Source organism: Poecilia reticulata, chromosome 22 (assembly GCF_904066995.2).
Source record: "Poecilia reticulata chromosome 22, P_reticulata-male-v2, whole genome shotgun sequence".
Taxonomy (NCBI): domain Eukaryota; kingdom Metazoa; phylum Chordata; class Actinopteri; order Cyprinodontiformes; family Poeciliidae; genus Poecilia; species Poecilia reticulata.
Window position 1 is genome coordinate 341953 of NC_088851.1, and position 15212 is coordinate 357164.

General features: G+C 38.9%; 1 protein-coding gene across 2 annotated transcripts in view; it reads right to left on the reverse strand.

Annotated features, from left to right (window-relative positions):
* LOC103458066 (uncharacterized) overlaps positions 1 to 15212 on the reverse strand; it is a 243167-nt gene that overhangs the window by 217732 nt on the left and 10223 nt on the right. For both annotated transcript variants that reach the window (XM_081603523.1, XM_081603524.1), the window contains exon 3: positions 7427 to 7553. In XM_081603523.1, the coding sequence (XP_081459649.1) occupies positions 7427 to 7514 (88 nt within the window). In that variant the 5' untranslated portion in view covers positions 7515 to 7553. The remainder of the gene's footprint in view (positions 1 to 7426; positions 7554 to 15212) is intronic.

Below are 15212 nucleotides of genomic sequence, written 5' to 3' on the forward strand. Positions count from 1 at the left end.
CAGTGACACACACAGTTGATGAGACTATTGGTCTCATCAACTGTGTGTGTCACTGGTCTTAGCTGATCCCACAGATGGACGAGCCGGATGTGGCGATCTTGTGCTGGAGTGGTCACACGTGGCTGATGAGGATGAGGTCAATTTGCAGTAGTGCCTAGGTTTGTTAGGCCTAAGAGTTTGGCCTAACAGATTCTTAGGCCATTTAAGAGTTTGTTTCCAAGAGTCTGTTGGAAACAAACTCTTAAATGTCCTATAGTTCGATAATGGACAACAGGCCAAAGGAAAAAATTATAATGAAAGTAATGGGCAGGCAGTTTATGTTCAAAGAATGTGAGCTGTTCTCTGCAGCCTGCTAACAGGAGGGCTAAATCAAATGTTCCCTTGGTCTACTTTCAAAGATTAGTCATAAGATTAACCATTGTTGAGAAAAATTATTATTTTGAGTGTTTAACACAGTTTAAACCTTTTAGAACGAATTTCTTAAGTTTGAACAGGTTTGTGTTAGTGATTTAAAACCCGAAGAACTATTGCTGGGTTAAGTATTTAAAGTACAAAGGAGAATAGAGGATCTGCAAGAGAATTTCGGCTCAGACCCCTGGAGTCTTATCATTAAAGACAGGAGGTCATAAATTAACATATGCAGGGAGGTGGAGGACAGCATCACTTGAATTACTGTGAGAAAGGGAACTTTGGTCGGTTCACGTAACCAGGATGAGAAGTCTTCCAAACTAACATCTGACATGGTGCAAAAACTGAATATAACATAAAATGTTTTAAATCACTAACATTTAATTTGTAAGACATTTTTCTTAGTTATTAATAACATGTTTTGACTAAAAATTCTATTATCTTGTTTTAGAATTAATTTAGTTAATGATGAATGTATTTGAAATTGTATTATTTCTGACTATATTAGAATCACATGAAAATGTTTTGTTTAGTATTAGAAAATACTTAGGTTTATGGTGAATGAATGTCTTAATTCTTATTTGTTTCTAATTCCTAATTAGAAACAGGAATTGTACTTCATTATTTTCTGTTAATATTATTTATTGCTTTTGGTTTGATATCAGGACTAAACTTTGGAGATGCTGAGTGCAGAAGAACAAATTGGGTTTTTGGAGAACTTTATATTGAATTAAAATAAATACAGTATTAAAGGTTTGTTCCTGGCAGAGCAGGAGAGAAACCAGAATTTCACAGCTACCTGAGGTTCATTCATCTGTTTCTCTTTGCCCAGATTGCTGTAGAGCCGGATAGTGTTAAGAAAATACATTTAAAATAAGTTAGTTTTAGAATTTATCATGACTTGATTGAAATACCATAATTATAGTTTTAAAATTCATAACATAGTCTGACCTATTGATCTATATTTTACTGTAGTTAAAGCAGATTGTTTGCCAAGATCTTCTGATCTGCTCTTTGTCTGTCTGGAAACAATCAGTAGGAAGTTCTAGCTTTTCACACTGATCTGTGAAAGACATAAACCACCATGAATTCGGAGAGTCTGCTTCCACCTTATTTAACAAAAGGTGTTTGATCTTGTGAACAAATTGCGGGATTTTTTCTAAATTTAAAAGGGCCAGAGATGTCTTCCAATTGGTCAAGCAGAGATACGCCTTATTTGAATACATTAAAGAGGAAAACACACCTACAGGTATAAAAGTTTGTGCACAAGGGAAACAATTTAGAAAAAAAGCTGATTCATTTTACTTCTGCACCAGCTCTTTCTCCAAGGACGTCCTTGATATTTCTTTGTCTTCTTGTCTCAGGTAACAATGTTTGTATCTGTGTTTCTTCAGTTTCCTGTACTATCTTATATTTTCTTCTGATTGGATTAAATTCTGTAATTCTGTGACGTCAACACGCATTGTTGTGTTTTTGTCCCCACACGTGGCCACGTGAGAGAACCCGGGATCAAAAGGAAGTATCAGAGCCAGAGTTTTGCTAAATTTACCAGTAATATAAAAATTCTTCCTTAACAGAAGGTACTGGCTTACATTCGTTCTATGGAATGACCGGGCGGCGATATGGATTGTGGATGAGGCATTGAGGGCAGAAATTATACTTTGGATCTTCATGGATATGCTAACGCAGGAACTAATCTTATTTACTCTCTGGACCCCTCTTCTGCTCGGACTCATTTGAACGTTACTGATGGGTGAGAATATATAAAAATAATAATAATAATAATAATAATTGTATCTGTCTGCTGGGTTTTAAGGCTAGAAAGGGTCACTATAATTCTAAGTTTTGTGCATTTCATTCAAACTTACACCTGTTCTTGCACCTTACTCTTTAACTGGTCTTGTTAAAGGTAGGTGGCTGTTTGGCTCCCTGTTATAATGTTATAGGTGCAGTGATTCTGCCTAACCCCGTGTTTTTTTTTGTGGGTGGGGGGGGTTTCTGTCACCCACGTGTTGGGGGGTTGGGGGGAGTTTTGGGGTGGTCTAGGTTAAGTGTGATCACGGACCAGAGTAAGGGTGGGTTGTATAAACATAGCTCAGTTAGATATATTTGGACTGTTTTTTTGTGTGGGGGGTCGTTCTACGTTGTTGGAATTTGTGAATGTTGTTGCCTTGTTCTTTTTTCTTTCTTTTTATGTTGTTCTTTTTCTGTTTGTTTTGTCCAGCCCGCCGATACCTATAAGGTTACAGTATTGCCTGCTCCATATGCATTTTAAATATCTCATTCAGTAGTAATAATTTGAGTCTCATGAGCTGGAATGTCAAAGGTATTAATAATGTCATAAAGAGAAGAAAGATATTGTCCTTTATTAGAGCTAAAAATTGCCAAATTGTTTTTATCCAGGAAACACATCTGTCTTTGCTAGATTCATACAGACTGGGTGCAGGCTGGGTAGGATTTGTGGGGGCAAGTTGTGGGAGTAGTAAAAGTAGGGGTGTAGCCACTCTTATTGATAGACGTTTGCAATTTAAATGTCTGAAGCAGAGCACAGATAAAGAGGGAAGGATGTTACTAATGCTATGCGAGATCCAAGGTTACAGCATTATTTTGGCAAATGTGTATGCACCTAATGTTGACGACCCTTCCTTTTTCGGACCGCTGGAAAAGAAACTAATCGATCTAGGAAATTACCCCATTATAGTAGCAGGAGACTTTAATGAGGTGATGGACACAACTTATGGTGATGAAGCACTACAATAACACGCATTCCAAAAACACACATCGCTCTTAAAGGTATGTGCAAAGCTTGTTGCCTTGCGGATGTTTGGCGGTTGCAAAATCCTTCTGGTAGGGATTATACTTTTTACTCTCCCCCACATCGATCTCTTTCAAGAATAGATTTTTTTCTGGTATCTAAGTCATTAATGACAGCGGTGGCCTCTACGAGTATTGGGAGCATAATATTGTCAGATCATAGCCCTATTTACCTTTTTATGTTTGCGATTAATACAATGGTGAGAAGTCCTAGATGGAGGCTAAATTCTAGTCTCTTACTAGAGGAGGCTTTCAAAGATTCTCTTACATCACAAATCAAATTGTACATCGATATGAATATTGCCACGGCTCCCTCTGCTGGAGTGGCTTGGGAGGCGCTAAAGGCATATTTAAGAGGTTATATCATCCAACAGGCTTCATCTAAAAAAAAGGCAAACACTGTTAAACTAGTTAATTTAGAAAGACAAATTGAGATTACAGAGTCTAGTTTTAAAAGGGATTATTCTTTGGTAACCTTGAACAAACTTACAAAGCTAAAGTACAAATATAATACTATTATGTCAGAAAAAGCTGAATTTAGCCTATTTCGTGCCAGGCAAAAATACTTTGAGGAGGGAGATAAAGCAGGTAGACTATTGGCTAGATACATTAAGCAAAGAGAGGCTATGACTTCCATCTCAGCTATTAGGAATAGGACTGGTTTTCTTGTTTCGGATCGACATGAAATAAATGCAGTATTTAGTGATTACTACAAGAATCTCTATAGCTCAGAATCAACAGCCTCACGAGAAAATATCAAGGAATTTCTTGTAGACTTAAATCTTCCAAGAGTATCTGAAGACCAGCGTAAGGATCTAGACTGCCCCATTACTATTGAAGAAATAGTCAAGGTGATTAAACATCTACCCTCAAGTAAGGCTCCAGGGTTAGACGGCTTCACAGCTGAGTTTTATAAAACGTTTCCTCAAGAGTTATCCCCTCTGCTTTTGGATACTTATAATGAATCATTTAAGAGACAAAGGTTACCTCCTACACTTTCAGAAGCGGTTATCACTCTTATCCTGAAAAAAGACAAGGAATCTTCAGAATGCAAAAATTATCGACCTATTAGCTTAACATCATATGATAGTAAAATATTATCAAAAATCCTCGCTAATCGTTTGGACCGAGTACTGACCTCATTAATTCATCCGGATCAGGTTGGATTCATACGTTTTCGCACCTCAGCTGACAATATTAGAAGACTAATAGACATTATGTGGGCCGTTCAGGAAAGTCCAACACCTGTAGTTGCTTTGTCGTTGGATGCAGAAAGGGCATTCGACAGAGTTGAGTGGCATTATCTGTTTCTTACTTTGGAAAGCTTTGGCTTTAGTAAAACCTTTATAGACTGGATTCGGCTTATATATGCTCGGCCAATGGCATCTGTCCTAACAAATGGGGTAATTGGCCAACCATTTGAACTTAAAAGAGGGACCAGACAGGGGGACCCCCTGTCTCCTCTACTCTTTGCATTAGCCTTAGAACCGTTAGCGGCTGCTATTCGGAAAGAGGTTAATTTTCCTGGTATTACCGTAGGACATAGTTGTCATAAACTGATGTTGTATGCTGATGATATTCTTCTTTTTATGTCAGACCCGGTGAATTCCCTTCCCTCTTTGCTCTCCTTAATTAACGCATTCTCAAATATTTCTGGTTATAAGGTCAATTGGACAAAGTCGGAAGCCCTCCCACTTTCTGCGTTTTGCCCTAAAAACACATTTCCATCTAGCATGTTTTCTTGGCCTAAGAGGGGTATTAAGTACCTTGGAATAACTTTTCCACCCCAACTGACTGATAAGATCTGTAACTTGTTCATATGGAATAAGAAAAAGCCCAGGCTGAATTTGCGAAAACTACAAAGACCTGTAGATAGAGGGGGTTTAGGTATGCCTAATTTACTTAATTACCATTATGCCTTTTCTCTCAGGCATTTGGCACATTGATTTCTGCCCCCTGAGAGAGCCCCACCCTGGTTCTCTCTTGAGAGTGTGGTGTGTCTACCATTTGCATTGACTAGCTGCCTATCAATTAATCTCTCCCCTCAAAATCAGTCGCATCCTGTTCTCTCCCATATGAAGGCACTATGGAAAAAAATATCTCAGATTTTTAAATTTGACCCACATCTCAATAAATCCGCTAGTATTTGGTATAACCCCAAACTCTGTATAGGCAAAACCCCGTTTTTTTGGAAGTCCTGGTTTCAAAAAGGAATATGTGAGATAGGCGATTTATATGAGAATGACTCATTGAAGTCCTTTGAAACATTGGTTGGGGAATTTAAGTTACTCAGACAAGATTTCTGGAGATATTTACAATTAAGACACTTGCTGGTTAAAACGTTTGGTTCCCCCACTATTATTCCTGTAACCTGCAACACACTGGCAGATATAAAGAAGGTGTTTGGTCATGGGCATGGCGCTTCAGTTTACTATAGAATGTTGTCGACAGCCTTGGATCCTAATATTATGTCTCTTAAGAGATCTTGGGAAACAGATCTAAATCTTAGTCTCACAGAAGAGGAGTGGCTTCAATTCTTAGGAAAGCCATTCCTCTGAAGCAGAGCACAGATAAAGAGGGAAGGATGTTACTAATGCTATGCGAGATCCAAGGTTACAGCATTATTTTGGCAAATGTGTATGCACCTAATGTTGACGACCCTTCCTTTTTCGGACAGCTGGAAAACCCTAAACTTTAAGTTTAGTTCCCTTGAAGAAAAGTTCAAGGGAACTAAAAACAAGACTGGTGCAATTTAAGATTCTACATAGAGTTTACTGGACTCCATACAGACTATACAGGGTTGGCCTGTCAGAAACCTCGGTTTGTTGGAAGTGTCAAAAGGATAATGGCACACTGGTACATATGCTATGGGACTGTCCAGAAATCCAAGATTATTGGTCATCAGTTCACAAAGTCGTAGAAAAAATAGTTGGCCAGAAAATACCCTTCTGCAGCAGGCTTTATATTCTCGGGGATCCATCATTATTGGCTCACCTGACTTCCTCTCTCTCGCAGTGGGCCCTGACAGCTCTAATGCTGGGGAGGAAGCTGCTGGTGAGGGAATGGAGGGGTCCGTCTATCCCTTCTCTCACTCATTGGTATAGGTCACTGGGGCAGCTTGCTGCCTTAGAGAGATTATCTTATAGACTGTTAAATAGGGTTGAGGAGTACAATAGGAAATGGTCCCGCTACTTCTCATACATGGGTTAAATGGCATTTCCAGCTTGGACATAATTAGACTAGAGGAATTTACGGTAATGCTGTAGTTATTTGAATGTATCGGGGTTATAGGGCAGTGTTATTTTATGTTATGTATGTCTAAGTTCAGTTGATGTCTATGTGTCTTGCCTTTTTTCTCTACTTTCACAGTAATTTTTTGTTATTCATTTATTATTGTATTTATTTATTTGTTTTTTTTATTTTTTTGTTCAAGTAATTTCTGTTAACTGTGTTGGCCTGAAGAATTCACAAGGGCTAACTTTGTTTAGCTGATGCTAAATTGTAATATGCCAAGTGTGTAATAATGCTATATTTCTGTTGGAAAATCAATAAAGTTCAAGTCATAAAAAAAAATAGATAAAAAAATAAATTTTAAGAATTATTTTTCAGACCATTCTCAGTGTAGAAAGATCAGAGTGAAAAAAGAGGAAGAAAATGTTTTGGTTAATTCTGCAATTAAATTAATTTGAGAGAGAAATGGATATAGTTAATTATGTATTACACATTTCCATCAAGTTTGCTATGAGCTTCGGATTGTAAAAGTTGGTTTTTCCTCTATCATGGTAGCCACTGGAAAACACAGCGAAGTCTTTCTATAAAGGGCGCTCTTCTAGTGGGCATGGGCATTGTGCTCCAGTGCCGTCTCAACTGACAGTGAAGGAGAGTTTAATACCATGGGGTTTTTGGGGCTGTCAGAAAAAGCACAAAAGACCCTCCTTAAAGGGTTTGAATTTTTTAATAGCTTCAGTCATAGCAACATTTCTTAGTAAATAAATAATACACAATACTATTTATTTTCCTTAAATACACTTGTGGTTCAGTTGTAGCCAAAGTTAAGAAAGTTCAGGGGGTATGAATACTTATGCATCTTTGTAAGTTATACTGCTACATTCGTCATAGAAAGACTGTTTCAATTGTACTGCCATATAAACCTTGAGTTTAAACAAGCAGTCAAAATGTTTACTGTAAGCAAAGATGGACTGACCTTGCAGAAGCATGTGGACGTTGTCGATGTCCAGGGGGATGGACCCCCTCTCCAATAAACCATCGCTCGAGTAGAAGTCTGATGACATCCTTTCTGATCAACAGGCTCCTGACAGCATACTATAGCTCTGGAAAATACAAAGGAATATAACTACTTTGGTCTTGCCATATAGGTATATACTTTTCAGTTTACTTTTTTTGTTTCTAATTGTACTTTGTTCTTTGCACATTACTATTAAGTTTCCTTAGATTAGTCTTTCTTTAGTTGTTGTAATGCCTCTCAACATTGATGGTCTGTGCATTGGCTCCATCTCTTCACCAGGAAACTTGACAGATTGCCTTGGTCCCTGTGTCTGCAAGCACCAGTTACAGGCCAGGAGGGGAGCAAGCCAGGCCTGTCAAGTCTCCCGTTTTGGCAGGGAAGCCGCTGTATTTTACCTCTCTTTCCAGCCGATCTATGCTTTCGCATCCACCTGAATAATGTGTAGTTGCGCCACTGGTTACAAACCTAGCCCCTCGAGAAGACAGACAGTTCAATTTCTGATGACATCATTACTTTGTGTTTATGCAGCTAATGTTTCTTAGGAATGATCGAAAGAAAATACTTGATGACATTCAATTTAAAACCCTTTATGTCCTAAATTTAAAATGTCACCCTGGATATTTTTACTTATTTTAATTGTACGCAGTTCTTTAAACTGTAAGCCAGGGAGCCAAGCCTCCATGGGGCCCTAAGCGAAATTTGGTTTTGGGGCCCTGTATTTCTTCTAACAATGTGGATTGCTAGAGTCAACAGTTAGAAGATTAGATCATTTGCACACCTGCTATAAACTTATTGAATCTCTGATAGTGCTGTTTACATTACTATATCCTATGCATGTATAATAAAAGATACATTTATCAGAAAGTTGATTTCTTGGTGCCGATTTCCTTAATTTTGCCATTGTTAATCATGAGCAGTCGATACTTCCACGTGAAGCCCATCTTATCCCCTGATCTTATTTTCATCAGCAAAGGTTTAAATATCAGCCTCTGTTCTCTTCTACTCTGCAGTGAGTCAGTGACTAAATGACTGACAGACTGGCTCACAAGGTCATGTCTGCATGTTTATAGTAGCATTTAGCTGTGACGCACACAATGTTGGAGGCATCGCGTGGCTCAAACACCTTGTTGTTGTCCAAAAAATATGACATGAACTTGTCCATCCCTGTCCATTGTCGTGGCTGATATTTTGTGAAAATCCGGCAGAAAGGCTAAACTAATTGACTCAGAAATACTCTGCAGAGAGTCAGTCGAAATGAAAGACGCCATGTTTACATAGAAACTAAGCTCCGCGAGGCTTTGTTTGTGAGACATGCAGCCACGTGAGATTTTCGAGGGCGTTTCTGGGCGGAGCTTGGTAAGGTCCATGGCTACTGCAGTCATCCTAAACGGGGTTGAGCCGAGCCGGACTTCCTCTCCTCCAGAGTGATGTGTTTTCATCACCAGTAAAGGCAAAACAAGTCTGATGTCTGATTAGCTGCTAGGAAGTATATTATATATTCACTGTTCATTTTGCTATCCTGTTTGTTCCTACAATAAAATTGAATCTCATTTGTAATTCTCTACATTTCACAAACTTTTTTTCCCCTTTTCTCAGTGTTTACGTTTTATCAAGTATTTGCATGTAGATCAGGAATTCAAGTGAGATTAAAATGCAACACTTTTAAGTAAACCAGCAAAGAAATGTAAATATTAGGTAATATGTAGTTAGTCATATAATTGAATATACTGAATAAGGCTGAATGATATGACTTACAAGATTTTTTTCCATACCAGATTTGATTTTAATCGATTCCTCCCGTCCTCAATTTCTATAATAAAATCACAGAAAATTCTTTCAAAAAGTGCCTTTATTTCAATCAGCTCTTCCGTGAGTTATACTGTATAAGGGAGCATTATGGCCCGGCCTTTACAGGAATGCAGTCATCGTTACAGCACAATAAAGATGCAATTTTATAACAATGTCTTAAAATTACAAGACATTGTTTCAATGAGAAATAAAGATTCAGAATAATCTGATGTAACCAGCTCAGTCCATGTGGTTCTGATATTTGTCAATAATCAAGAGGATGTACATTTCCACCTCAACTGACCAGGTAAGCATTAAGGTAAAAATAAAAACCTAGAGCAAATATACAAAATGGAAACAGAGCTATGGATAGAAATACTTTCTATATAAAGAAAAGCAAAAAAGTTAATAGCAGAAGAAAAGTTGTTGGAAACATTAGCTCAGCTGATCTCTCCCTCCAGGAAGCCATCAAACAGAAGTCCTGTCCATCTCCAGCTATAATAAAGATAAAAAGGAGAAAACGTTAAGATAAAATAACAAATAATGCCAATTTGATAAATCAGATCTAATGTGTTCCAGATGCAAAAAACTTTCTGAAATTTATCATTGACATTTTACAAATTTCACAAATCAATTAGAAGGTTTCACAAATATATATACATATCTATATAAACATATAGATACAGATATATACAGATACATATATACGGATATGTATCTGTATATATCTACCTAGCATAAATAGATCCCACACTGCACAGATAATCAAAACACTTAACATTTACATAGCACCTTTGTAAGCTTGTCCCTGTTAGCTAGGCATTATGGTGAATACAAACGATTTATTAACTTACCTTCGAAGTTATTTCGAAGGATGTGTGAAATTTTGACACATCCTTTGTTGTTAGAGCTTTTCAGGACATCTGAATAATTCTATAAAGCATCATTATGCAGCGACCAAGGAGCCATTGTTAACATACTGTTGCCTGTGCACCGGAAGCAGTCTATGTGGCAAAAGAAATGAGGAAGTGCTAAAACAGAAGTCCGTGGCATATAGTCCATCGATGAAAGCACTTGAACTGAGATGTGCAATAGAGGGATTATCACCCAACTTCATGTTCTGTCAGCAGCCACATTACTGCACATGTTGCCTTCACAACTGAGGGAAGAATCACAATTAGGCGAAAGAAATAATTTACGACTCACAGTCAGCACAGATCATCTCTTCAGCCAGTGCAAAACTTTTGAACGGCTTTGTGATGTGTAAATGTCAGGTTATTTTTTAGCACAGCGTCTCTGTACATAGCACTACCTCATGTTCAAACAGCTGTATTAAATTTCTGAAAGCTTACTTTATCATCTGCCACGATATATGCTGCTTCATGTTTGTTTTCTCTCAAATTGTGACCAACTAGGAAGAAATTATAGTATTTAATTTGTCCCTTACACGTTATTTTTACGCCCTCTTCATTTATTGACTGGCCTGATGCTAATGAGTCATAAACCCGCATCTCATTCACTAGTGTCAATTTGGTAGCATAACTTATTTTATTAAACAGCAAAAGATAGTTGCTACTATTTATTTACGTAGTTCTTAATTAATTTATTTATTATTATTTATTATCCGTTAAAAGTCCTGAAGAGTTTGAAGTGCAGCCTGAGTAGCGCATGCGAATAGGGCCTGCAAGTTCGGGAAGGGAAAAGATTCATTAAAAGTGCCTGCATGTCCTAGAGCGTCAGTTGAGCGTCAGGCTTTGCCTCAATTGCTATGTGTAATGATGCAGACAGTGGTGGTTTCTGACATGAGCAACATGGGTAAACACCCAGGGCGTTATCTTTTTAGAGTGGCACAAGACCACCGCAGACAAAACTCTTTGTTCTGCTTTGCACAGAGATGGAAGCAATGCAGAACAAAGAGTTTGTTCAATTTAATATTGGTTAAATGTATTAAGTATTTAATATCTATGTGTTTTATGGGAATATGGATCTTTCAGATCAATTTGAGAAGTAATTTTGATGATATTTTACATTTTATTGTGTCATGTAGCGCGGGACGCTGGTCTTGGTCTTGACTCGGTCTTGATACACTCTGGTCTTGGTCTTGTCTTGGTCTCGGGTTAGGTGGTCTTGAACACAACACTGACATCCGAGGCGAGAACAACGTGAGAAATCCAATGAGAGGTGCTGATGAGCGGGCTGACAGCGGCTGTACGGAAGTGAGGGAAACTGTTGAGGTTGCTGAACCAGAGCAGGGGACAGATGGAAAGGAGATGTGATGAATGACGGTGATCCATGATTGTTCATCATCATAGAGAGATGATGAACGATGAGCTGGGAGGGAACGGTGACGTAGCTCGGTGCGGCGAGACCTTGGGTATGCTTGTTGGAGATGGACCATGGAGAAGGTGGCGAACAATGAATCCCAGTCAGGCGAGAGAACGGCGGGAAAAGCTGCTTGAGATGATTCGAGGCCAGGGCTGAGAGAAATTCCCTTGCGTCTGAGGAGCGTCAGAGGGGGAACGGGCAGAATGCACGGCTAAGCAGCTCTTCTGCCAGCAGGATGAGAGGTGAAAGGATGGGGATCCTCGAAGAAAAGGATCAGGTGAGGTAGTCGGCTGAGAAGCTGTGGCGTGCGGATGAACAGATTGAGCACGGCTGCAGAGCGGATGCCGCCAAACAAGTGGGAGCTTGATAAGTGATTGGCGAAGACGGAGCATGGTCCTATGCTGATAGGCTGACAGCAAATGACGCAGTGATTGGATGGTACAGGTGAGACTGGAGAGTTCCAGTTTGAATTTATGTCTAGGCTTCATTTCTGTAATGCCTAATATTCAGTAAGATTGCTCCAAAGCCTTCGGGACATGACAGCAAACATTCATGTGCATGTTGCCAGGATCTACCGTATTTTCCACTCTATAAGGCACACCTAAAAACCTCAATTTCCTCAAAAGCCGACAGTGCGCCTTATAATCCGGTGCGCCTTATATATGGACCAATATTGAGCCACGACAGATCTAGCAACTACAGTAAGCAGCCACCGACTTCATTTTGCCAGTAGAAGAAGAAGCGCGTGGTACATGCTGGGATAGTTGTCAGAATGCTGGTTTGTTAATAAAGTTTGACTGACCTATCTACATACGGACCTGATAATCAGGTCGTCTGCAGATCGTTTAGCACCACGTTCTCCACGAACATGCTTTGCGCGAACGGAGAAGGGTGACCATCGTCCGGCCCCGGCCCAGTCGCGGAAGACTCTCCTCGCCGACCTAGGAGGGGGTGGGGGGTGCAGGGAAGAGAGACAGAGACTGTGGCGGCAACGTGCCGGTTGGTCTGTGTTACCCAGAAAGCAGTTGGGCACAATATCGCAACACCAATAACCGTGAGTGAAACAATGAATGGGGCAGCTTACTATATAAAGCACTCGGGGACCACTGCTTTATTATTACACATCCACATTTGTAAGGGACGGGTGGCAACTCAAACTATAGCGTCTATTATATGCGCCTTAAAATGCGGTGCGCCTTATAGTGCGGAAAATACGGTAATTAAAACCAACAAGCCCTGGACGAAGCTTTACTTTTTTTCTTATAAAAATGTAACACTGTTTGAACTGTGCTATACAGTACAAACTTGAGTATTAAACAAATCTAATAATAATATCATCTAAGTTTAAAAACAATGTCTGTGATAAAAAGTGGGATAAATATGGAAGACAAATATAAATCTGCTCTTTAAAAGGATTTTAAAAACCTTCTTTGTCATTTAAAAATGCATCAAGTTTAAAAACAATCAGGGTTTCCCCCAGTGTATTATAAGCCTGGCAGCCCCGACCACCAGGCTTAGCAAATTTCCTGGGGGAAACTCTGAAACAGTTCATAAGTGTTCAAGAAAATCTAAGGTAAGATATATTATTTATTTTGTCCATCAGGGTGGAAATTTTCTTTTGGATCTTTAACCGTAAAATAAACACATTCATATAATCACAATGTCACCAATTTGTGCATAGAATTAAACACTTTGCAAAAAAATGGCCATATTACCGCCTTTTTACTCAACGTCACATGCAGTGATGAATTGTAGGTAATGTGGCATACACAAAAAGTAATGGTTTCTATTATTATTATCATTATTATTATTATTATTATTATTATTATTATTATTATTATTATTATTATTATTATATTTTGATATTGATATGTTTTTTTATGTATACTTCTAATTTCGAGATTTGGCACCTACAACCCCTGGCAAAAAGTATGGAATTCCCAGTCTTGGATGAGCATTCATTCATTCATTCATTCATTCAGACATTTCATGCTGTAAAACAAACTCAGATCAAAAACATGATACAATAATAAGGTCATTCCAAATGTAACTTGTTGACTTTCAGGAACACTCAAATAAATGAAGAGAAAACATTGTGGAAGTCAGCGAATGATACTTTTATTGACCAAGCACAGGGAAATAAATATGGAGTCACTCAATTCTGAGGAAAAAAAGTGTGGAATCACTCAAATTGGAGGTAGAAAATAAGAACACACCCAGTCTATTTCCTTTCCCTAAATGGACACCTGCCCCAGATGAGATGTGCCCGTTAGTCTGCAGTTAAAAACACCTGCAGTCATGACGCCTTGGAGGGCTGCTGGACAAAGTGGAGTGGCAAGAACCATGGCTCCAACAAGAGAAATGTCTCTTGAAACAAAAGAAAGGATTGTGAAACGTCCTGAAGAAGGTAACCCTTCACGCATGGTTGCTAAAGATTTGGGCTGTTCACTGTCAGCTGTATCCAAGATATGAACCAAATACAAACAGCATGGAATGGCTGTTAAAGCCAAGCGTACTGGTAGACCAAGAAAGACATCAAAGCATCAAGACAAACAACTTAAGGCCATTTGTCTTGAAAGCTGAAAAATTACAACTAAACAGATGAAGCATAAATGGGAGGAAGCTGGAGCCAATGTATGTGAGAGACTATATATACCACCTTCTGTCAAAATTTAATCCGAGTTTGATAGATTAAACGTTATCAAAGCCCGCCCCCTTTAACTACCCCATCCCCCCTCCCCCCATAGGACGTTTGTGACCTCCTGACCTTCCCCCATGGAAAGTTTGTGACCTCGTGACCTTCCCCTATGGAAACTTTGTAACCTTCCCCTCCTCCCATAGGACGTTTGTGACCCTGTGACCTCCGATACCCTTCAGTCAAATTTTAATCGGAGTTTGAAGGATTAATTGATATTAAACCCCTCCCCCCTTCCTGTGACCGGAAATTCCCCCACGAACAAAGACTTTAATCATACGGGAACTTTGTAACCTCCTGACCTCCCTCTGTGACCATCTGCTCACCGTTAACTCCTCCCAAACTCTTTGAATTAACCAATAGGAATCATTTACTTGTAAGTGAATAAATAAATATACTATATTCTAAACCATGTTGAAATAGATTAGGAATAATGTAACTATCTCAGGTTTTAAACAGATTGTCATGCAGCGTGTGCGTGTGTGTGTATCTGTCATTAAAGAATGGGGCCGGGGAGAGTCTTGCTGCATGTGCGTGCGTGTGTGTGTGTCCTCAAGCATGAGAAACCCACAGGATACGTCAGACAGCAATATTTAAGGTAGCACGACTAGTCAGTACTGACTGAGTTTGTAATTTCCTTCATCCGTCCCGATGAAGTGACTGTTTAGTCACTTAAATTATAAACTCTATAGATACTTTTCTGTAACACCTGCTAGTGTGATACATTTCAGTAAAAGTTCTTCATCTGTAATTGTATTTCTTAAAGATATGTGGCAAGTAGTAAACAGGCCTACATGAGGCTACTCAAATATAAATTTTAGTTTTCTGCAGTGAAAGTGAAAGACAAACTCTAACATCGCTGCCTTTCCAGGATTTGTTCTCACATCATTGTGAATTCTACTTTGCTTCAGTCTTTTTCCTGCTGTTGAATCAACA